This window comes from Hemicordylus capensis, chromosome 6, assembly GCF_027244095.1.
Source record: "Hemicordylus capensis ecotype Gifberg chromosome 6, rHemCap1.1.pri, whole genome shotgun sequence".
Lineage (NCBI taxonomy): Eukaryota > Metazoa > Chordata > Lepidosauria > Squamata > Cordylidae > Hemicordylus > Hemicordylus capensis.
This window is the reverse complement of record NC_069662.1, coordinates 119,006,730-119,028,922: the sequence shown is the minus strand read 5'-3', so window position 1 is coordinate 119,028,922 and position 22,193 is coordinate 119,006,730. Positions and strand designations below refer to the sequence as shown.

Sequence of the window (22,193 nt, the reverse complement as noted above, 5' to 3'; positions counted from 1 at the left end):
ATTCTTAAGATAAACTATAAATTCATCTCAAGTTCGGAGTCCTGTTCCTTTCGAATAAATGCAGGTATAACCTGTATTTAATCTCTACTTTTTAAGGGGGTCATCTTAAATTCAGAGTCATCTTTGATTTGAGTAAATTCAGAGCTAGGTTGAATTCAATGGGCCTTTCTTCTGGGTACACATGCTTAGGACTGAGTTTGAATTGTGTCATTCGTATGTGTGCCTGTATATTCATGTAACCATGTAGCTGTGGGGGCAACCTTTTGTCTCTGTATGTGGACCTGTATGTATCTGTTGATTTTGCGTTCCTCCACGCCATTTGATTATGCAATCAAGTATTTCATTTTGCTCAGTCATGATCATGGAGGCTGCAGTGCGGCTTATACTCTGATCCACATTTCAGTCTCTGTAGTTTCAAGAGTTGTCTCTTATCCCAGGTCTACTGACTCTCACTGGTTCTCTGTTGAAGGCAATTGTTTTCGACCTCACCAACATTCCTGCATTGTATTTTTCAATGTGGAACACTCATTACTTATTATTACTTGCCCTATTATTACTTGCACAGTTTTGGACTTAAAAGCTTTCTCATAGTATGTTGTAATGGTGTGGGATGTCCTTTGATAATGTCGGATGTCCGTTCATCTCCAGGTGGAGAAGAATGAAGCTGATCTTGGTAAGTTATGCATGTTGTAATGAAAGTGCCTTACATGACTTTATGAGCTCCAAAAAGATATCTCCAAACTGGGTGAGGGAGCAACAGAAGCAAATGTGGTTCAGTGTGAATTAGTGTAAAGTAATGCACACTGGGATGAAGGATCCCAGATTCACATATATACTGATGGGGCTGTTGGTGACTAATCCAGAAAAGGGATCTTGCAGCTATGGTGGTGGGTAGCTTAATGAAAATATCAACTTGGTATGAGGCAACCATATAGCCACCTAATGGTGCAGCAGTGAAGCAATCTGCCTAGAGAGCAGGAGGCTGTTGGTTCAAATCCCCATGGGTGTGTTTCTCAGAATATGGGAAACTCCTATATTGGGCAGCAGCGATATATTTATTTTATTTTTATTTATTTATTTACATTTATATCCTGCTCTTTCTCCAAGGAGCCTAGAGCAGTGTACTACATACTTGAGTTTCTCCTCACAACAACCCTGTGAAGTAGGTTAGGCTGAGAGAGAAGTGACTGGCCCAGAATCACCCAGCTAGTATCATGGCTGAATGGGGATTTGAACTCGGGTCTCCCCGGTCCTAGTCCAGTACTCTAATCACTACACCACGCTGGTTCTGATATAGGAAGGTGCTGAAAAGCATAATCTCATACTGTATGGGAGATGGCAATGGTAAACTGGTTTTGACCTTTAAAGCCCTTAACGGTTTGGGCCCAGGATACCTGAGGGACCTCCTGCTCCCAAGGGTTGCTGCCCGCTTGCCGAGGTCATCTGAGGGGATTCTGCTCCGGGTGCCGACAATGAGGAAGGCTCGGTTGTCGTGCACACGGGACAGGGCCTTCTCTGTTGCTGCCCCCAGACTCTGGAATGCTCTCCCAGTGGCTATTTGCTCCTCTGTCTCCATCACAACTTTTAGAAAGAGTGTAAAGTCTTGGCTTTTTGTCCAGACTTTTATTTGATTGTCTCTGCTGCTGCTCTTTGTACTCTGTATTGCTTTTATGCTTTTGTTTTAAATTTTTAATCAGATTTGTTTTATATTTTTAGCTTAATATTTTAATTATGTCTTTTTTACAATCTTGTTTTTAAATTTTGTTGTAAACTGCCTTGGGATTGTTTTAATGAAAGGCGGTATATAAATGTAATAAATAAATAAATAAACCCCTCCTGTCATGGGCATAGTAGCTAGGGGAGAGGGGACCTGTGTTCGTCCCTCTCCCCGGCAAAGGGATATAATGAGGGATATAATGAAGAACATAGGGAGGCGTGGAGCTGGGGGGCTCTCGGGAGCTACAGGGCCTGGGTTCTTTGAATCCACAGCTACACCCCTGCTTCCTGTATTCTACCAAGAAAACCACATGGCTCTAACCTATGAGGCAACCATGAAAAAAGCAAATTCCGTGCTAGGGATAGAGTCTGAAAATAAAATGGCTAATATATTGCCATTATACAAATCTATGGTGTGGCCACATTTTGAATACTCTGTATAGTTCTGGTCACCATATCTCAAAGAGGATATTATAGAACTGGAAAAGGTGTAGAGGAAGTCAACCAAAATGTTTGGGGGGATAGAACATTTTTTTAAATGTAGAAAAGCTACAAAACTTTGGGCTTATTTAGTTCAGAAAAAACAAGGGAGATATGATAGATTTATAAAATTATACATGATATATAGAATGGATAGAAGTTTTTTCTTCCTCTCTCACAACATCAGGGGTAATTCAATGAAACTGACTGACAGGAGATTACTGTCCTAATTACTAACTGCATATTTACTTTACAAAATTTGTTAACACGGGATGTGGGCCTTGAATGGCTTTTAAAAGGGTTAGACAAACTATTGGGGGACAGGTTTATTAATGGTTACATGCTTCCTCTATATCAATAGGCATATTCTCTCTGTTGCAATACCAGTTGTAAGTAGGGATGTGCACAGAACTCGCGGGGGGCAGCTCAAGAGTGAAGCGGGGGATACCTTTAAGGACTGGGGAGGGTGCACTTCCCCCACACACACCACATTTCTCCCACCAATGCTGCAGTATAAAAGGGCCCAGCGGGGCAGCAGCGTACCTCTCTGCTGCCCCATTGCTTTCTCAGATCGGAAGTGAACAAAATAACCTGGCTCACGTGTGCCTGTTGGGCACATGCACACGCACATCGTGCTCACTCACGCGCATGCACCCAACATGCGCATGCACGCTGGATACTTCTGGTCACTTCCGGTCCAAGGAGGCAACAGGGCGGCAGGGAGGTATGATGCCATCCTGCTGGACCCTTTTACACTGCAGTGCCGGTGAAGGAAATGCAGTGGGGGGGGGGGCAAGTGCACCCTCCCCAGTCCTTAAATGTATCCCCCGCCTTCGAACCGGTTGAACTGCCGGTCTTTCAAACCTCTGTGGAGGTCTATAAAAGGGCCTCCGAGCAGGTTCATGAACATCCGTAGTTGTAAGGCAGCAATGGTGAAAGAAGGGGCATGCCTTTTTCTCTTGCTTGTAGACTTCCCAGTAGGAAACAGAATGCTGGATCAGATAGGTCTTGGGCCTGATTCAGCAAGGCTCTTCTTATTGTCAAGAGAATACTTTGTCTTTTGTTTTTCTGCTTTATTACTTTATAGTGGTGGGTTTTTTTTAACGGTGTGCTGTATTTCATATTCATTTTAGTGTGGTTGGCAGCTTTGGGGTCTTTAACAGAGACATGGGGTAAACAAATATTAATAAATACTCCTGACCATGCAAAGAGTGCCTTTACCACACTACATAGTAACCCAGGGAGAGGAGAATCCAGATCTGTATCTGACTTCAGGTTACAGCATAGTGTGGTAAAGGCAGGAGTACTCTCCTGACCACTCTGAAATCATATTTGGTGGGTTTGGACAATATTTTGTTCACCCAGTCCACCACATACTATAAGGACCTGTATGTATAGGGTGTGTGCATGTCCTTCCCCCTCCCCTTGGTACATTGGGATGCCTTTCCCTAATCAAAGGGCAGGGTTCATTCAAACTGTTCCTCTCATGTGCTGGAAATACTAATTTAAACTGTTCTTAACTGGCCTATTTTTAATGCAAAACAGATTGAGAATTTGAGGAGATATGGACTACAATTCAGTTATACATGTATCCTTTGCACTTTGGTATACATTACATTACAATAACATACCTATTAAAATTGCAATAACCATATGGTTATTGTGAGAATACAACATTAATTTTGAGGATACAGCAGTAACTCCATTTTAAGATAAATTCTTATCAGTAGAGTGTCACACATTTTATTTGAAAATCTCAGGTTAGTGACTGGTAGCAAAGTTCACAAAGTTTATAGGAACACAGGAAGGAAGCAGCATGATACGGAGTCAGACCCATTGGTCCGTCTAGCTCAGTATTGTCTGCACAGACTGGCAACAGCTTCTCCAAGTTTGGCAGGCAGGAGTCTTTCTCAGTCCTATCTTGGAGATGCCAGGGAGGGCATTAGAACCGTCTGCATGCAAGCATGCAGATGCTCTTTCCAGAGCAGCAGCCCCATCCCTTGAGGCAAACATCTTACAGTGCTGCTAACTTGTAGTCTGCAGCAGTACCATTGAAATGCAAGCCAGGGTGGACCCTACTGAGAAGTAAGCCGCACTGTGTTCAGTATTGCTTACTCCCAGATAAGTGCATACAGGACTGTAGCCTTAAACGCATAAGCTTGAAAAGTGCTGTATAAATATTTGTAGTCATAGTATAGGAGGAAACCAGAATGACACTGGAATAGTTCCCCTGAAAGAAGTAAGACTTAAAGATCAAACTTCTTAGTATGCTGCAGATCTTGAATGATTGTACTTCTTAGCGGCTTAGTTAATGTCATGTTGACATCAGCTGAAGTACTTGGATTTAAAATAATCATGTTGATGATTAATAATTGAGAGCAGCATGTGAGAGCATTTGAAACACGTGTAGCCTGACAAGAGTAGCAGGGAGGAGGAGACTGCTGTCGACAAAATACACTGCACTCTCTGACGCAACTCGCCCTTACCCCAGTAGATGGCAGCAGTACGGCTATATTTATTAGTGTACTAATATTCGCTAATATATGATCAGATTTGTTAATTCAATATGTATTCTAATCCATATTGACAATATGGATTAGAATACATACATTAGTATATGTGCGTGGAAAAATGACCCTGCAGTCAAACAGAGGAATAAGATGTGAGCCGAAATGCAGGCTTTGGAAAGAATCAATTTCTAAATTATTGTCATTGATATAAGGTCATAAAGTATATGTAGGAATTGCAGCCAAGGTAAATCTAGTTAGTGATACAGTCATATGCATATCTGCCCGGAAGTAAATTTCACTATTAGGCTTACTACTGCCTAACGTGTTTAGGAGGATTGTAGTCTATTTCTGCTTCTGCATGCATCGGGTGGTTCCCCCGCCCTTCTACCGGCAGCCGGATGTGAGGTCTGTATGCGACTCTAGTTTGGTCCTTTCTCTATGTAAAGTGGTGCTGGCTCGGAATGAGCGGAAACTAATTGGGGAGCTTGTTGTGCGTGTTGACAGCCCGGCGGCAGACCTTGTGGGGTTGCATGGTTACCCCATTTGGGATCGGGGTGAGGTGGAGACGGTACGAAGGAGGCTGAGGGTCAGAAGAGTGGGTGAGATTGTTCCTCCAGGGACTGACCATGGCTTCAGCGGTTTGCAGAGTATCTTAGGGGAATAAGAAATGTCCATGGTGGACCGTGAATGGCTCGGTTGGAATCCTGTTGTTCTAAGCAGCTGTGTTGCCAAGGTACGGTTTGGTGCGTAAGTAACATTTTTCGTGTTCTTAGGTGGATATTGCGCCAAACCCCAGGATGTTTCCCTTTCCTTTACAAGACACGCTGCTGTTACTTTTTCTTTCCGGAACCCCTCAATCCTTGTGTACATCCAGAGATCAGCTCCCCCATCTCTGTCTTACCTGTTCTGTAGCAAGTCTGTTATTTGCATATGTCTCTGTTGTGCTTGCAGAGTACAATCTTCTTTTCTCTTCCTTAAAGGCCTCTTGCTGTTAACAGATGCAACTCTAACCGATACGGGTTTGTTGGGGGGTTGTTGATTTTTTGCTTATCTTTCATAAACACTTAAATCCAGCGTTGGAATAATTTGTCATCTTAAGACCAGAAACTGAGACTGTAATCCTCTGCAGTTCCACGTGAACATATTGGCTTAATTGAACACAATTGGACTGACTCCTGAGTAGTGCATAGGATTGTGTGGTGTAGTGCATAGGTTTGAAGCAGGAAATCATCTAACCGTTGGGATAGCATTTCATAATTCATTATTCTGACTTCCTTACCTTGTTCAGACTGCAGAGCTTCTGCTGCTGCATACACTTCCTTAAGCCAATAAAATGGATTGTTTTTGGATGGAACTTATTGTACTGTATGTTCTAGATAGAATATTGTATCTTGCTTTTGAGCAAGATGAATTCTTCTGGTATAAAGTACTTCAGCTAGTTTGAAATGGATTCTGATGGCTAGTAAGTATTTAGGGAAAACGACTACTCTGAATATATACCACTCTTCAAACAAAGTTCGCAAAGTGGTTTACAAAGAAAAATACATAAATAAAATGGCCCCCTGTCCCCAAAGGGCTTACAATCGAAAAGAAACATAAGGCAGAAACCAGCAACAGCCACTGGAGGAATGCTGTGCTGGGGCTGGATAGGGCCAGTTGCTCTCCCCTTGCTAAATATAAGAGAATAACCACTTTAAAAGGTATCTATTTGCTCAGTTAGGAGGGATAATAACAACAAACCAAACCAATTCTCTCCCCATTCGTGAATGTTTTGAATTGTTTCCCCTTATATTAGTGTAGTGTCTTATTTGAAGTCAAAATAGTCTGCTGAAACAAGTTAGTTTGCCAGCATTTAAAAGCCTAAATATTAATTGGGCTTTTTGTCACCTTTGATTGTACTGCACTGTAACTCTTAATGATCTAAAAAGAACTTGAGTTTTGTATATGTGCTATTTTAGTGTAACTATGGAATGTGTTTTTCTCTTTTATATCTAAAATGAGGAGTCTCAATCTCGGGTTGTTGGACTACAGCTCCCATTATTCTCTTGCCACTGTAGCTGGAGATGATGGGAGTTGTAATCCAACCGGGAACCCAAGGTTGAGAACCCTTGACCTAAATTCTTAAGGAATGGCCTAAATGCTCATCGTATCACTCTTGGTTCCACCCCTCAGACGTTTTCTCATCTACTAAATGGCTGTCAGTTCAGTGGAAGATGGTGCTCCTACTTTTTCTAACTAAAGACTACGTCAGATTAACTAAATGTAAGTTAATTTCTTAAATTAATTTTGGCATGGATATATATTTTGACTTGCAGTGTATTGCTGTGATCAGGGCTACTTTACTACAATAGGGATTGGTTACATGGAATTCAGGCCCATGTACCTGCAGTACAAACCTATGCTTGCTTACCTGGAAGTGAATCTTAGTGTATTGAGAGGGGCTTTTTCCTTGGTGTAGGGAGGTTGTCCTCTAAACACTGGGTTATCAGCCACCACATGCTCCGAGACAGGGCCTGTTAAAATTGAGCCAGCTAGTTCCTGTAGTTAGCTGTCAGTCAAGCCCTAGTTCCGGTCCTGTCTTGCTCCAGACTGGCAGCACTTGGAAAGAGCTCTGGCTCAAAGCGCATATTATTCTCTTTATTCAGGCTAGTTCCATTCTTTTTCTTCCTTCTTAATTCTGTGTGTGCAAGGGTGGGAAGGGAGTTAGCCATTTAAAAAATAAAATAAAATATTTTCTCTGGACATGGAGGTTTCCCAGGTTGGGGACGTTTTGGTGTGTTCCCTTTCTGAAGGACCTATGTTTGATTCCAACTCCAAGGGCAAGGATCTTATTCAGCAGCCCTTTTCTTATCCAGCTGAATTGCACTTGTCTTTCCCTCTGTGCAAGGGGGCTGCTACGTCCGCTTCTGTGGTCGCATCTGTTGCTCTGGTGGTTCCCGGAGCCTCTTCCCAGCCGTACAAAAAGGTGGCAAGGAAAACTAAACATTTAAAGCAGGGAGTTCCTCCAAAGAAAAAGAAAAAGACTAAGCTTTTGATGATGGAACTGCCTCGGGGATGATTGGTCAATCCCCCCGCCCCCCGTTTGGGTGAAAGTGGGGAATTTAGCTCAAAAGGCACTTCCAAGCAGTCTTAATTTGTGCAAGCGTCTGAACTCTAGAAACCCAGCATGGGAGAGAGGTTTTAATGAACAAAAAAGGAGTTTATTGAAATAAAAATAATAAAAGCAATAAACTAAATTACTAAGTGGTCCTAACGTAAAAGCAATACAAATAATTTTAAAAACAGACTATTATGAGGCACATTTACTTAAAAGTTTCAGATTGTGTATAAATTCCCAGGCGGGTGAGAGAGAGACTAAGAGAGGAGGAAGGGGAAAAGTTTGAATCAAAGTGATAGATTGGGGCCTAGGGATGTGCACAAACCTGTTCGGCATTAGAATGCCGAACAGGTTTGGAACCCCTGAATTCAAACTGGTTCAAAGGTGGGGGTGGCTTTAAGGACAGGGGAGGGTGCACTCCCCCCTCCCCGCGTTTCCCCTTCTGGCGCTCTGTGTATAAATAGTTGGGCAGGGTAGCAGCGTACCTCCTTGCTGCCCTGTTGTTTAACTGACCGGAAGTGCCATGCGCATGAGCGGGCAGGTGCATGTCGCATGCACGCATGGCACTTCTGGTCAGTGAAACAATGGGGTGGCAAGAAGGTATGCTGCTACCCTGCTGGACTATTCATACACAGAGCACTGGAAGGGGAAGTGTGGCGGGGTGGATGGGTAAGTGCACCCTCCCCCATCCTTAAAGTCACCCCTGCCCCACCATCAGCTCGAAGGGAGTTGGTTCCATGCACTTCCCTATTGGGGTCCTGAGAACTGGACAACTGCTATACTGTTCCTGTCCCTAGGCAACAGGGCTTTAAGCAGCAGGAGACTCGGGTCCTTCAGAGACAGCGAGGTGAAAGGCCAGGAGGGTTGCAGAAATTAGTGAAAGGATGGATGCCAGTGTTCTTCCTAATTTTTTTCATCTTTGTGTGGAATGAGTTTTGTTCTGGGTGACAGTATCAAGACAGTGTGTGTGCACATGCATTTGGAATGGAGCCTTTCTGATTCAACCTGAGCGGGATCTAAAATTAACTGAGCGGACATCAGAAAATCAGAGCGTGCGCACATGCACATGCCTTAGAGGGAACAGTGATGGATGCCCATGAGATAAGTGTTTCATTGGGCCCTGCTCCCTATGCCTGCCAGGGATGCTGGCTGGAAGGGCACATGGACCAATTCAGGTAGTGATTTCAGCTCGGGTGGCCCCAATGGAGAGGGGAACACCAAGGTGGTCTGCTGGAGTTCTTGTTCCAATAGAGTCCCGAGTGTGATAGAGAAGGGGAAATAAAGCTTGCTTGTTGAAGTCTGATGGAGTCACAAGTGTAAAGCACAAGGGAGCACATTGGGATACTTATATCCCAAAATGTGCCTTGAAGGCACTTTTCTTTTGTCCTACTTTGCTGAATAGGGTAACCGGTACAGGCTTCTTGGAATGCATTGTGCCTGATCGTCCTTCCTGGGTGGGAAGGTGTGTGAATTGCCTATTGTATTCAAGCCTGATTGTGAGGACAATTGGAGTGTACAGGTGCATCCAAGAGAATCCTGTTCTGGAAAGGCTTCCGAATAGTTTGATGGGCATCTCTTCAAAGTTACGTCACTAACTCATCCCTATTGTAATGGCATCTGCTGTTGCACTTGTCTTATCTGCCTTCCCTCCCTAGCCTAATTGCTTTGTTAGCATCAGGTGTTATCTCTCTTGTGAGAGGATGGGGGGGAGTTTAGATTTCATTCCAAGGCTGAAATGACCTCAAATGCCAGACACTCACAGTAGCTAGTTCTGGAGTCTGCTTAGCTGGGGCCCCCTCATAGAAAGAGGGAGTGTGAATCTAATCCCCTTTCCAATTTGTGGTGCTTGTAGCCAAATCTGGGGGTGATGAGCCCAATGCCTATTAAGTGACTTGTCCTCATGTATAACATAGACTGGGAGCTCACTTTGCAGTGCAGCTCCTGAGCATAACAAAAGTGCAATCTCCAAGCCTGGAGATGAAGTTGCAACCAGGGAGGCTTCTGGGAGTAAGCAGAATAAACTCAGCTGGTAACACTTTCCCCCTTCAGGATCAGGCTTAGTGAGCAGATCTTCATACAGGAGGTTTGCAAACAATGCAAACCGCGCCGCCCACCATTTTCCCACCCAGCTTTAGTGTGCCCGTTTCCCTGCCTGTTTGTTTGTTTAATTTATTTAACATATTTTTATACTGCCTAAAATGTGCGTGTCTGGGCAGTTTACAGTTAAAATGTAAAAGCTCCCTGTTGATGTAGGGAGCTTTTTGGAGGCTAAAAGAAAAAGGCACGAAAAGCACAACATGTTTAATGTTGAGGGGTCAGGGGTCTAGCTTGCTAGCCCTTGATGAAGTGGTTCCAGCACCTGCAAACCCCAGTATTGACTTAAATGTGTTCCTGTGGGGGGCCTGATCCTGCCTCTGGTGGGCCCGATTCTGCCTTCTCAGGGTCCACTCCAGCCTGAGGGGCCGATCCCGCAATCTCTGCCCGGTGTGCCTGATCCAGCTCCACCTGCCTTGCCAGGAGGGCCTGTGCTGCCACTACCATTTGGTTAAGACTATCATTCCTCCAGATATTTCTTCTTGGCTACAGGATTTTGTTACTATTCAGTGCTTGGTGATTGTTCCTTCTGCTCTCCGGGCTAACTTTCCCTCTATTTCTGTGCAAATTACCCCCATTCCTCCCCATATCAAGCACCCCACCAAACAATCCTCCTCCTCTCCTGATTCTAGCCCTGCCAGGGAAGCCATCCCCATGGCTGAAAGTGGAAGATTTATTGCTAGACATAGAGAGTTTTCACTCAAGTGCAGAGTATTGAGCCCTGCATCCTCTCCGTCCTCCTCGGCCGAGGCTTCTCTTCCAAAAAGCCCTGCCAAGGCTCATAGGTGTTCTGTTCCAGTGCCTTCGCCTTCACAGATTACTCCGCCCAGTTCTCACCCTATTGGACATGGGCCAAGACCTACAGCTCCCATCATTCCCTGCCCTGAGCCTTACACACAGACTTCCGAATCTCAGTACTCTGACTCTGAAAGGGAAGAAGGAGAGCTCTTGGACGAGCAAGCTCCACCTGATCTTGCTAGTTCAAATCACCTTTTCACTACTTCTGAATTTGAGGTTATGCTTTCAAAGGCCAAGAGGGCTATTAAGGATGTCAGCAAGGACAGTGGCGCACAGCCTGCCTCTGGCCTGGACCAGGAGGTTTCCCCGCCAATCTCCAGTTCAGCTGCAACTGTGCCCTTTCCTGCTCTATTTGGGAAGTAATGATGTCTGAATGGTGGGGTTGGGGGCCTGTTGCTAACAAGCCATCTATGTCATTTCTGGGGAAAAAAGTATAATCTTCCATCTGAAATAATGTATATGCTAGCTGTTCCTCCTGTAGATGCCTCAGTGGTACAGCTGGTGTTGGGAGCATTGATGAATAAGGATGGGGATGAACAACTCCGGTTGCCAGAAAACACGAAAGCTGACCACCACCTTCAGAGGAGCCATGAGGCATTGGCCACAGTGATTAGGGCCGCAACTATGAACTCTATCTTCGCAAGGGCCACCATCCTCTGGTCCAAGCATCTGGTCAAGTATATTCCCCCTGAAAACACCAAGCTGCGACAGGGGATGAATATGATCGCGAGGGCAGTAACCCAGATGACAGATTCCAGTTTGGAGACTGCATTCAGTTGGCCTGCTGTGCTATGGTTTCAGGGGTCGCTGTATGTAGGGGGCTATGGCTAAAAAATTGGGATGTGGACTCCAAGTCCAAATTACCACTGGCTGCCATGCCCATCAAGGGTTCTAAGCTCTTTAGGGATTCCTTAGAACCCATCCTGGTTGAAACTTTTTCCATGCCTTCTGGAAAAAGGGAATTTCACAGACCCTTCAGGAGAACATCCTTTAATGCATCTTCCTTTTATCCCTAAAGGGGATTCAACCAGTCCACTGGCTTCCAATACAGGGACAACCAGTACAAAGATAATCAGCAGGGTTCCTTCAGGCCTCCCTGGCATCAACAATGGAGTTCCTGCAGCAGAGGCAATACCAGACAGCAGCAGAGTCACAGCTTCCCTTCCATGGGACAACAGAACCGTAAGCCATGACAGCCTTCCAGTGGGGGGCAAGCTTTTTTATTTTTCAGAGGCCTGGAAGGCCAGCACAACCGACCGCTGGGTGCAGGAGGTGATGCAGGCAGGTTATTCGATAGATTTCATAACTCGTCCCCCACTCTCAAGTCAAGGAATGGGACAAAACACCGTATGAATCTGGCAATACAACATCTTCTAGAGATTCAGGTTATAGAGCCTGTTCCTCCGATGTCATCATGTCAGGGTGTTTACTTTCTATTACTCTTGGTTCCCAAAAAGGACTGATCATGGAGAGCAATCCTGGACTTGGAGCGTCTCAAACAACTGGTGAGGAAAAGGACCTATTGAATAGAATTCTTGAAATTGATTGAGGAGGCAGTTAAAGTCAGGGAGTTCCTTGCCTCGATCGACCTCTCAGAAGCTTATCTGCACATGCCCATCGATGCGTCATACAGGAGATCCCTGAGGTTCGTGTACGACCAAAGTACCAGGCTCTGTCATTCGGCTTCTCATCGGCATCCTGTGTGTTCACCAAGATCATGATGTCCTTGATCGCCCATGTACACCTACAACTTTGAATCAAGCTGTCAGGGAAGACGGTGCAGCTCCTACAGGAACATGGATTTGTCAACATGCAGAAAAGTCACCTGGAGCCTTTGCAGAGCCTGGGGGCCCTTTTCAACACGCTGGAGGCCATGGTGTTATTTCCACTAGAACACAAACAGAAGCTGTCCCAGTTGCTCTTACAGTGAGGGAAATAAGTATTTGATCCCCTGCTGATTTTGTCCGTTTGCCCTATGACACAGAAATGACCAGGCTATAATTGGAATGGTAGGTTTATTGTAGCTGTGAGAGACAGAACAACAACAAACAAACCCTCAAAAGCCCAGTGCCCAAAAGTCAGCGATGGATTTGCATGGTAGTGAGGGAAATAAGTATTCGATCCCTTCACAAAAGATGTCTTAGTACTTGGTGGCAAAACCCTTGTTGGCAATCACAGAGGTCAGACGTTTCTTGTAGCTGGCCACCAGGTTTGCACACAACCCAGGAGGGATGTTGTCCCACTCCTCTTTGCAGATCCTCTCCAAGTCAGAAAGGTTTCGAGGCTGATGTTTGGCAACCCGAACCTTCAGCTCCCTCCACAGATTTTCTATGGGATTAAGGTCTGGAGACTGGCTGGGCCACTCTAGGACCTTCATGTGCTTCTTCCTGAGCCACTCCTTTGTTGCCTTGGCTGTGTGTTTTTGGGTCATTGTCATGCTGGAATACCCATCCACGACCCATTCTCAATGCCCTGGCTGAGGGAAGGAGGTGCTCACCCAAGATCTGATGGTACATGGTCCCGTCCATCGTCCCTTCGATGCGGTGAAGGTGTCCTGTCCCCTTAGCAGAAAAACACCCCCAAAGCATAATGTGTCCACCTCCATGTTTGACGGTGGGGATGGTGTTCTTGGGCTCATAGGCAGCATTCCTCCTCCTCGGCGAATTGAGTTGATGCCAAAGAGCTCGATTTTGGTCTCATCTGACCACAACACTTTTGCCCAGTTCTCCTCTGGATCATTCAGATGTGCATTGGCAAACTGCAGACGGGCCTGTACATGTGCTGCCTTGAGCAGGGGGACCTTGCAGGCACTGCAAGATTTCAGTCCTTCACGGCGTAGTGTGTTACCAATTGTTTTCTTGGTGACTATGGTTCCAGCTGCCCTGAGATCATTGACAAGTTCCTCCCGTGTAGTTCTGGGCTGCTTTGTCACCGTTCTCATGATCATTGCAACTCCACGAGGTGAGATCTTGCATGGGGCCCCAGACCGAGGGAGATTGACAGTTGTTTTGTGTTTCTTCCATTTGCGAGTTCTCGTGCCAACTGTAGTCACCTTCTCACCAAGCTGCTTGGCGATAGTCTTGTAGCCCAGTCCAGCCTTGTGCAGGTCTACAACCTTGTCCCTGACATCCTTCGACAGCTCTTTGGTCTTGGGCATGGTGGTGAGTTTGGAAGCTGAGTGATTGCTTTCTTCTATGGACAGGTGTCTTTTATACGGGTACTGTAACAAGCTGGGATTAGGAGCACTCCCTTACAGAGGGTGTTCCTCATCTCAGCTCGTTACCTGCATATAGTGAAAAGACACCTGGGAGCCTGAAATCTTGCTGGTTGATAGGGGATCGAATACTTATTTCCCTCACTACAATGCAAATCCATCGCTGACTTTTGGGCACTGGGCTTTTGAGGGTTTGTTTGTTGTTATTCTGTCTCTCACAGCTACAATAAACCTACCATTCCAATTATAGCCTGGTCATTTCTGTGTCATAGGGCAAACGGACAAAATCAGCAGGGGATCAAATACTTATTTCCCTCACTGTACCATTCATGAATTCAAGTCGGGAGGATCTTATGGCTCTGGCACAGGTGATGGGATTGATGATATCCTGCATAGCATGTACTCCTTGGGCACATTGGCACTCCACATTTCTCCAATGGCACATTCTCCCGTATGAACAGGCCATCATGGATCACAAACATCTACTGATCCCTCTACCCCAAAAGGTTTGAGATTCCTTTCAATGGTGGATGTCCCCTGCCGTGGAGGAGGGTCTCGCCCTGGAAATACCTACTGTGATCACCTCCAACGCAAACCTCAGAGGGTGGGGGTGGGTGGCTCACTGCCACGGATCAAAGCACAACATCAATTGGTTAGAATTGAGAGTGTCGTGCCTAGCCCTTCTACATTTCCAGAATCTGCTTCGGGGCGCCAATGTCTTGGTCCACACAAACAACTTAACTGCAAAGACCCACATCAATAACCAGGGCGGCACAAAATCAAGGTCCCTCATGGGAGAGTTGGCTCTCCTGTTTGCCTGGGCAGAGTGGAATCTAAGATCCATTTCAGCTGAGCATCTTAGTGGCTCAGCAAATCTTCAGGCCAGTTGGCTGAGCCAACAGACCATAAACCCAGCGGAATGGACTCTTCACCTGGAGGTATTCTTTCAGATCTCAGCTGCTCTAGGGATGCCAGTGATAGATCTACTTGCTCTACCTCACAGTGCTCAGCTTCCAGATTCTACACTCGCTACCATTGCAGCCAAGCAGAACATGGATGCCCTCAGGGTTCGCCTGGCCTACATCCCCACATACGACATTTTCTAAGGGGGGCCACTAACACAGCTCCCCCCCATTCACATATTCCCTTCATGGGACTTAAACAAGGTCCTTAATGCTCTGACTCAGTCTCCTTTTGAGCCTCTCTCTTCGGCATCCCTGAAGTTGTTGTCTTTAAAGTTTTGTTCCTGGCGGCTTTCACCTCGGCCAGGAGGGTGTCGGAATTTACAGCTCTTTCCATCCAAAGTGAGCTTTGCATCATCCAGAATAATTCCGTAGTGCTCAGACTAGATTCTACCTTTGTTCTGAAGGTTAATACAACTTCTCATAGGATGCAGGAGGTGGTTCTGCTGTCTTTCTGCCCTTCTCCCACTCATCCTAGGGAAAAGCATTGACACATGCTAGATGTATGGAAGGCTATCAAGATATACCTTAAATGTACCAAAGTACTTATTCGTTTCCTTTCAGCCTTCTATAAGTTCCAAGGCTTCCAAGATGGCTCTGGCTAGGTGGCTTAGGGCTACCATCGCCCACGCCTATTAAACTTTACACCTACCTGTTCCAGCAGGCATTACAACACATTCTACTAGAAGCGCTTCTGCTTCCACAGCCTTTTCAGCCCATGAGCCTCTGTCAGAAATTTGTAAAGCAGCTACATGGGTGTCTGTCACACCATTTATTAAACATTATAAGTTCTCTTGTTTTCATGCTGCTCAAGCGGCCATGGGCCACACCATTCTTCAGCAGGTGGTTTAGGGCGGCCATCCCCTCCCCTCCCATATGTCTCTCAGCTTGAGTAAGTCCCAGTGTTTAGAGGACGACCTCCCTATACCTTGAAAAAGAGCCCTTTATAGTAAGTACCAATGTTGCTTTCTCTAGTAAGTGCCCCACTGAGTAAACTCTAGGTGTCCTAGGGTGAGGATGAGTCAGGGCCAGTCTGCCTTGGGCCTTTCATAGGGCATTCCAGAACTAAACTCCCATGTGAGCACACTTTTCTTTCTTTAAATAACATCCCTTTATTGCCTTTAAAATACATAATTATGAAACTAGAGTTTAAGAACACTTATTCCATCAAATATTGTTTTAAACTGTTGTTATAATATTGAAAACCATTGTATAGAGTTAATATTGCTGCCCCTTAACAATTTTACTTGGTTTAGACATTTCAGCAACACAACCAACTTTAGTAATCAATTCTCTTTCAGATAGGGATGTATAGGGTTATGTAATTTATTTTGCAAAAGTACTTGTTACTGCAGGTAGTAAATTAATTCTGGTGCATGCATGTAAGCAATACATTTTGTTAGGATTAAAGGAGCTCTCTGTTAGGTTTTTAGGAATTCATGCAAAGTTGGGAAATCACCTAGTATTCTGTCCCATAATTTCTTGCAGGTTTATTTTTCAGGGTGCAGTTTGTTACATTAAAAGCAGAATATAAATATTCATAATATCAACTAGCTTAACCCACACAGAGCACCTGCATGCTAGTACTTGATTGTTCCCCTGACCCCCACCACAGCCCCCTCACCTGAAGGGGGCTCTTTCCTTCCTCACAACCCCTCTCTTCGCAGACCCCTGCCTGCTATCCTACATTTCTATTTATTTTTCTCCTCTACAATCAAGCAAATCTTCCAACCAGTAATAGTTGCATTCCAACTGACCATAACCATCACGGGCTCCTCCTCCCTATCTGCATATGGAATCCCTACTGCCCAATCACCACGGTGCTTCTGCTCTGTTACCTCCGATTGGTAAAGCACTGTGTGGGTGGGGCTTGCCATATATATGTGATAATCTTCCATTGGAGAAGATTTTATACTAGCTATGTGCATGTGCTTCATACCTGTGCTATGTGCTTCCACCCCATACTGAGTCATTGTCGGAGGACAAAGTAACACTTGAGACTGACCATCTCTGACTTAAAGTATAATCATTGGCCGATATCGAAACTAAATTACTAATGAGTAGTCCCATAGAAATTGATTGTTAATATTTCATATTAATATTTATGGTAAAAGGCAGCTGATCAACATTAATTTCAGTGGGACTACTTATGAATAATTTAGCCTGGATGTCAATCATCATAAGTTAGTTGGGGGCTGGATTATCGGTTGGACCACATTTGCCCATATTAATCTGCCAGGGCTCTTCGTTCATCATCTTGAGCCCTGCTCGCAATCCTGACATTGACTGAGATTCGGTTGGCGGGAACAAGAGACAGGTCTTTCTTGGTTGTGGCCCCGCAGCTATGGAATGCTCTCCCAGAAGAACTTTGCCACAGTGCCTCTCTTAGGGTTTTTTAAAAAACAAAACTTAAAACCCATCTGTTCAGAGAGGCTTTTGAAATCTTTTAATGATAAATTGAAGGACTTCTTATTTTCTTATTCATTTGTTTTAATTTGTTTTATGCTATGTGTGTGTTTTTTAAAAAATTATACAACTTTTACTGTTGTGAGCCGCCCTGAGCAGTATTGTATTGAAGGGGCGGGATATAAATATTTTAAATAATAATGAGTTAATCAGCGAGATCTAATCTTACATGGAAAGAGAGAGCACACTTCAGTTGGTAGGCACATCTTGAAGCTATTTTGGCTTAGCGTGTTACTATAACAGAATGGAAGTAGAAAATATCAAAGCAGACTTTCCCCCTCTAACAATAACTTACAATTGGACAAAGCTACCATTTACCTTATTTTCTTTGATATGTTAAAAAGGCACCTGTATTGAGGTTTTGGCAATATACCAGTTTTATTTAAATTTATATTATGGTAAAAGGCAGGTCATCCTCTCAATCAGCTGACAGTCCTAACACAAATGATACTTGCCTTTCTGGCATGCTCATAATGTTTCACCAACATTATCTCCAACTTTATAACCACCTTCTAAGGTAGGCCACCAATATTATTCCTATATCACGGATGTGGGGCTGAAGATGTGGAGAGAAGTTTTCATAAAGACACCCAGTGAGTGAATAGCTGAACTGCAATTCGAACCAAGAACTTCCCACTCATGCTGTTAGCATTGTGCTGCTACACCACTGCAGTTCACAGTGGGCAAGTAACTTGCTTAAGGAGCAAGAGGTTGCTGGTTCGAATCCTCACTGGTATATTTTCCATCCAGACTATGGGAAAACACCTATATTGGGCAGCAGTGATATAGGAAGATGCTGAAAGGCATCCTCTCATACTGCATAGGAGATGGCAATAGTAAACCTCTCCTGTATTCTACCAAAGAAAACCACATGGCTCTGTGGTCACCTGGAGTCAACGCTGACTCGACGGCACAACTTTAGGCTTTGTAACTTTGTCTCTAATAAATGGTAGTGGTGGAATTTCAGTTCATGTCTTCAGGAGTTTGCCATAATGATGCTCAGTCTGCTTGTTTTCAAGCCCTAGATTAATACTTGCAGAGTATTTTGTATTTTGCAAAGACTTTTGCATTTTGAGTGATGATAATTTTCTAAATTTCAGGGATCAAGAAATTCACTGGAAAAAGCATACAGAACTATCTCTCCAGAAGAGTGACTGCTCTGTGAAGATTTTTTGAAAATTACAATGAAAATACTGTGACTACAATCTAAGTACCTTTCCTTGACATCTCTAGCCTGCTCAGCAATGTTTTTCACATTTTCAAGAAAAAGTGTGTCCCAGAAATTGAGTTTGTTGTTGTTGGTATTTGGTTTTATCTGGGGCATAATGTTACTGCGCTATACCTTTCAGCATCCAAGACAACAGAGTAGTGCCGAGCTGCGTGAGCAAATACTGGACTTGAGTAAAAGATATGTCAGAGCACTGGCAGAAGAAAACAAGAATATAATGAATAGTGGTAATGGAGTTGCAATGGCAGGATATGGTAAGACAGAATACATTTTCTTTTTCTTTTTGGCAGGGTCGTATTTCAAAACTTGATCTTAATCTTACAAATATAAAATACAATATTATTATTCTTCAACCTCTATACCGCTTTTCATGAAAAAAATCTCAAAGCAGTCTACAATATAATTGTGAAGTAAGCCTGGAAAAGTTTTTGTGTTTAGAATAGAACTGATATACTGTAAAGAAGAAAATCCACAATTAACAAGGGGGGAAGTAAGGAAATTGTGTCTTGTGGCTCTGAAATCCCAGTCTTCATTGCTGCTTCCTGCACTGAACAGGAGATATCAGAGTTGCAAGTCATCTTCGAGGTCGTGAACTAGAAGACCTTCAAGGCACCTCACAACTCTGATATTCCATGATGTTAAGGGATACATGTTGTGTGGTTTTGAGTCGGGTCATCAAAACATTAATAACTGTGGATGATAATTATACTGACTTTATCAAATTTCCTATAGATCAGTAGTACTGGAATGGCTACAATTTCCAGCCTTCTTTCTATCTGGTTTTCTGGGATGGCTCCATGCTAGGCAACCATGTCTGTTCATTTTGCTGCTGCTAGAGCTGGAGCCATGAGGAAAGGAGAGGGATTTGGGAATGTAACAAGATCCAGTGATGATACTGGGAATGCAACAGGATCCAAAGAGACTCTCTAATGGTGTGTGTGTGTGTGTGTGTGTAAGCAACTATTTTTCAAGATCTGGGGTGAGGGTGGGGAAATAGTTAAATTTCACTTTCTGCTGCTAAACAAATAAAAACTAAGTCTGTCAAGGCTAATAACACTTGAAACATTCTGCGTACCCTCAAATGAAGAAAGTTCAGGATCCCATTGTGTGTGTTGATGTTCCTAAAGGGGGGAAAAATAATTGATGAAGCAAACAACATGGATGACAAGTTGATGTTAACAACCTGAATAACAACATGGTGCAAACAGATGCCTATACTACACTGGTTGGAAAGTGATAGATCTTCCTTCTGCGTCCAGGACCAAGCTAGAATGTGGGAACTTTTGCCTCCCCTGGTAACTTGCATTGTTATGTCATTTTAGGGTGCAGTACAATTGAAGGAGTTCTGAACAGTCTGAGAGTATGCACACATATACTGTTTAAATGTCAATCATTCAACTTTGGAATAAAAAATAGACAGGATTCCTTTTTCCCTCTCTTCTCTAGCTGATCTCAAAAGAACAATTGCAGTGCTTCTAGATGACATCTTACAACGATTGGTCAAGCTGGAAAACAAGGTTGATTACATTGTCGTAAATGGTTCAACAATAAATACTACAAATGGGAACTTGATGCCAGCAACTACAAGTAAACGGGTAAATGCAGCAGGCAACATAAGATAACAACTGCACAAAGTGATTCTGTATGCTACCTGCCATAGAGTGAGTTCCATTTCAATAGGGAAAAGAAATGGTTCGGTCAAAGATCTACATCCTGTTGCAACAGGGAATGCTGAATACATACAGTCTTAAATTCTTTATATAAAGCTCTGAAAACCTTTTCATGTTAAAATAGCTCATTCATAAAGCAATGCTGTATAATATCTTATTTAAAGATATGCTGGTAATATAGCTAGTGTAGTATGGTAAATAGGCGACGTGTAAATCATGTGTGAGATCTATGACAAGATTATGGAGAAGATGTAGATTTAATATCTAAAAAATCTATTTAAATATAAATCTAACATATCTTTGGATTGTGGGAAAACTACCTTTTAACCTTTGTGTGACCTGGTTTACTAGTCCATAGTAATGAAGGATAATGCCTTTAACACAACTGCTGGGAAGTATGTATACTTGTATTTTAAAGTCATCTATGGCTTTTTTTGATTTTTTTTTTTACAATTGAGATAATATTGTGGATAACATCCTAAAATGGCGATCCAAAGAATGTCTTTATTTGCACTATCTGTGAAATAGCTAGAGAAAGAATGTATTAGAAATACTGTTACACTTGTGAAAACTTTAAAAAAGCAACATGTTTGAGAGCACACTTGCAACAGAATTAGGGCCATTCATGATCAAAAATAAACTACAATCTGTGATGGTGCATAGCTGTTTCAAAAACATTTAACTTTGTGTACTTAGCAACTGAAGATAAAACAAAATGATGGAAATCACACATCAGATATTGGACACTGCTAGCTTTCTATTGCTTTTCTTGTGAATATTTAAGTACCTTACAGGCTATGATAAATGTGCCACACCATCTCTTGAGTTACCATTTTTACACAAAACAAAAGGGGTGGGATGAACTAAGAAGGCACCTTGATGTTTACTGAAGAGATGTGCTGACAGGGTGCAGTCTGCCAGCTGTTGCTGTTGTGCAATTGCCTTTGGTGGTAAAGCTCTAGTGCCCAGTGGATTATTTGTGCCCAGGCACTTCTATGATGGACTTAAAAACAAGTATAGGGTGAAGGTGAGTGCTGCCTTATATTCATGTTAGCCTTACAGCAGAGTGTTGCCGTGAGGGTGCACTATATTCCACAGTGTACTTTCTGTATCATAAATTATGATGAAGTGCCAGTCTGAGTTTTTGCATCTGTATGGAATGATTTCTTTAAGGGTTTGTTGCAGTATTTTTGCTTAAAATATGCTGTGTAGTTTTAAAAAAAATCTTTTTATTTAAAAAAGAGTACTATTTACGGTGCTAGATGATATACCATCCCAAATGATTATCCCTGCAGATGACTGTAGAAACTGGATTGATTCAAACAGAAATTAAAGTCCGACATAAATTCAATTGTTTTGCGTGTCTAGGCCATTCTTATTCTGTGTGTGATTGGTCTGCATGAAGAGAAAATGTTGGATTTAAAAACAAAATTTTAATGGCCTGCTTTTTTCAGTTCTCTTACTGTATAGATTTGATTAACATTTACAGGCTGGACTTGATAGATAAAACACTAAGGCTACATTCCTAGTTACATATACTTGGGAGTAAAACCCACTTTGACATTTCTGAGAAAATATTAGACTCAAAAGCACACTTTCCCAAGCCACAGTATATCCCTTGACACAAGGAGAAAGGAGTATAAAGGGGGCTAAAGTTGGGAATCCACTTTACAACATTTATGGTACTTACTTGCATTCAAAACTACAATAAAAAGAAAGCAATTACAACTATGAGTGCTTGTTCATGAGGCTGCAAGCCAGATTAAAAAGCAGTTTGCCTTTCCAAGTGAAGCTGTTGCAGAAAAATCTAAGAATGCTCTAGCTGTGTGGATATAGTTGATTTACTTTCATGTATGGACTTCACTGGCTTTCGTATAACAGGTGATTGTAAGGTGGGCTTATAAAAGATGGAGTGTTAATAAAATGTGCCTTGAACAGAAAAGAGGAAAACCCTCCTG

The 22,193-nt window shown here is 43.3% G+C and overlaps 1 protein-coding gene across 6 annotated transcripts; it reads left to right on the top strand.

The window, feature by feature from the left end:
- Positions 1 to 635: 635 nt before the first annotated feature.
- Positions 636 to 21,586, top strand: CCDC126 (coiled-coil domain containing 126). Of its 6 annotated transcripts, none has more exons than XM_053259201.1 (4): positions 636 to 673; positions 6,879 to 6,968; positions 18,438 to 18,819; positions 20,012 to 21,586. In XM_053259201.1, the coding sequence occupies exons 3-4, from the start codon at positions 18,582 to 18,584 to the stop codon at positions 20,185 to 20,187; spliced, it is 414 nt and encodes a 137-aa protein (XP_053115176.1). In that variant the 5' UTR covers positions 636 to 673; positions 6,879 to 6,968; positions 18,438 to 18,581; the 3' UTR covers positions 20,188 to 21,586. The 6 variants fall into 6 exon arrangements, with proteins under 6 accessions (XP_053115176.1, XP_053115179.1, XP_053115177.1 ...); XM_053259204.1 differs by lacking the exon at positions 636 to 673 and adding an exon at positions 4,931 to 4,950; XM_053259202.1 differs by lacking the exon at positions 636 to 673 and adding an exon at positions 5,019 to 5,111.
- The last annotated feature ends 607 nt before the right edge of the window (positions 21,587 to 22,193 follow it).

Bases quoted from the DNA above. Each gene is read 5' to 3' on its own strand.
- CCDC126 (XM_053259201.1), top strand. From the start codon at position 18,582: ATGTTTTTCACATTTTCAAGAAAAAGTGTGTCCCAGAAATTGAGTTTG. The intron at 18,820-20,011 runs GTAAGACAGAAT...TCTCTTCTCTAG, and splicing joins AGTTGCAATGGCAGGATATG to CTGATCTCAAAAGAACAATT.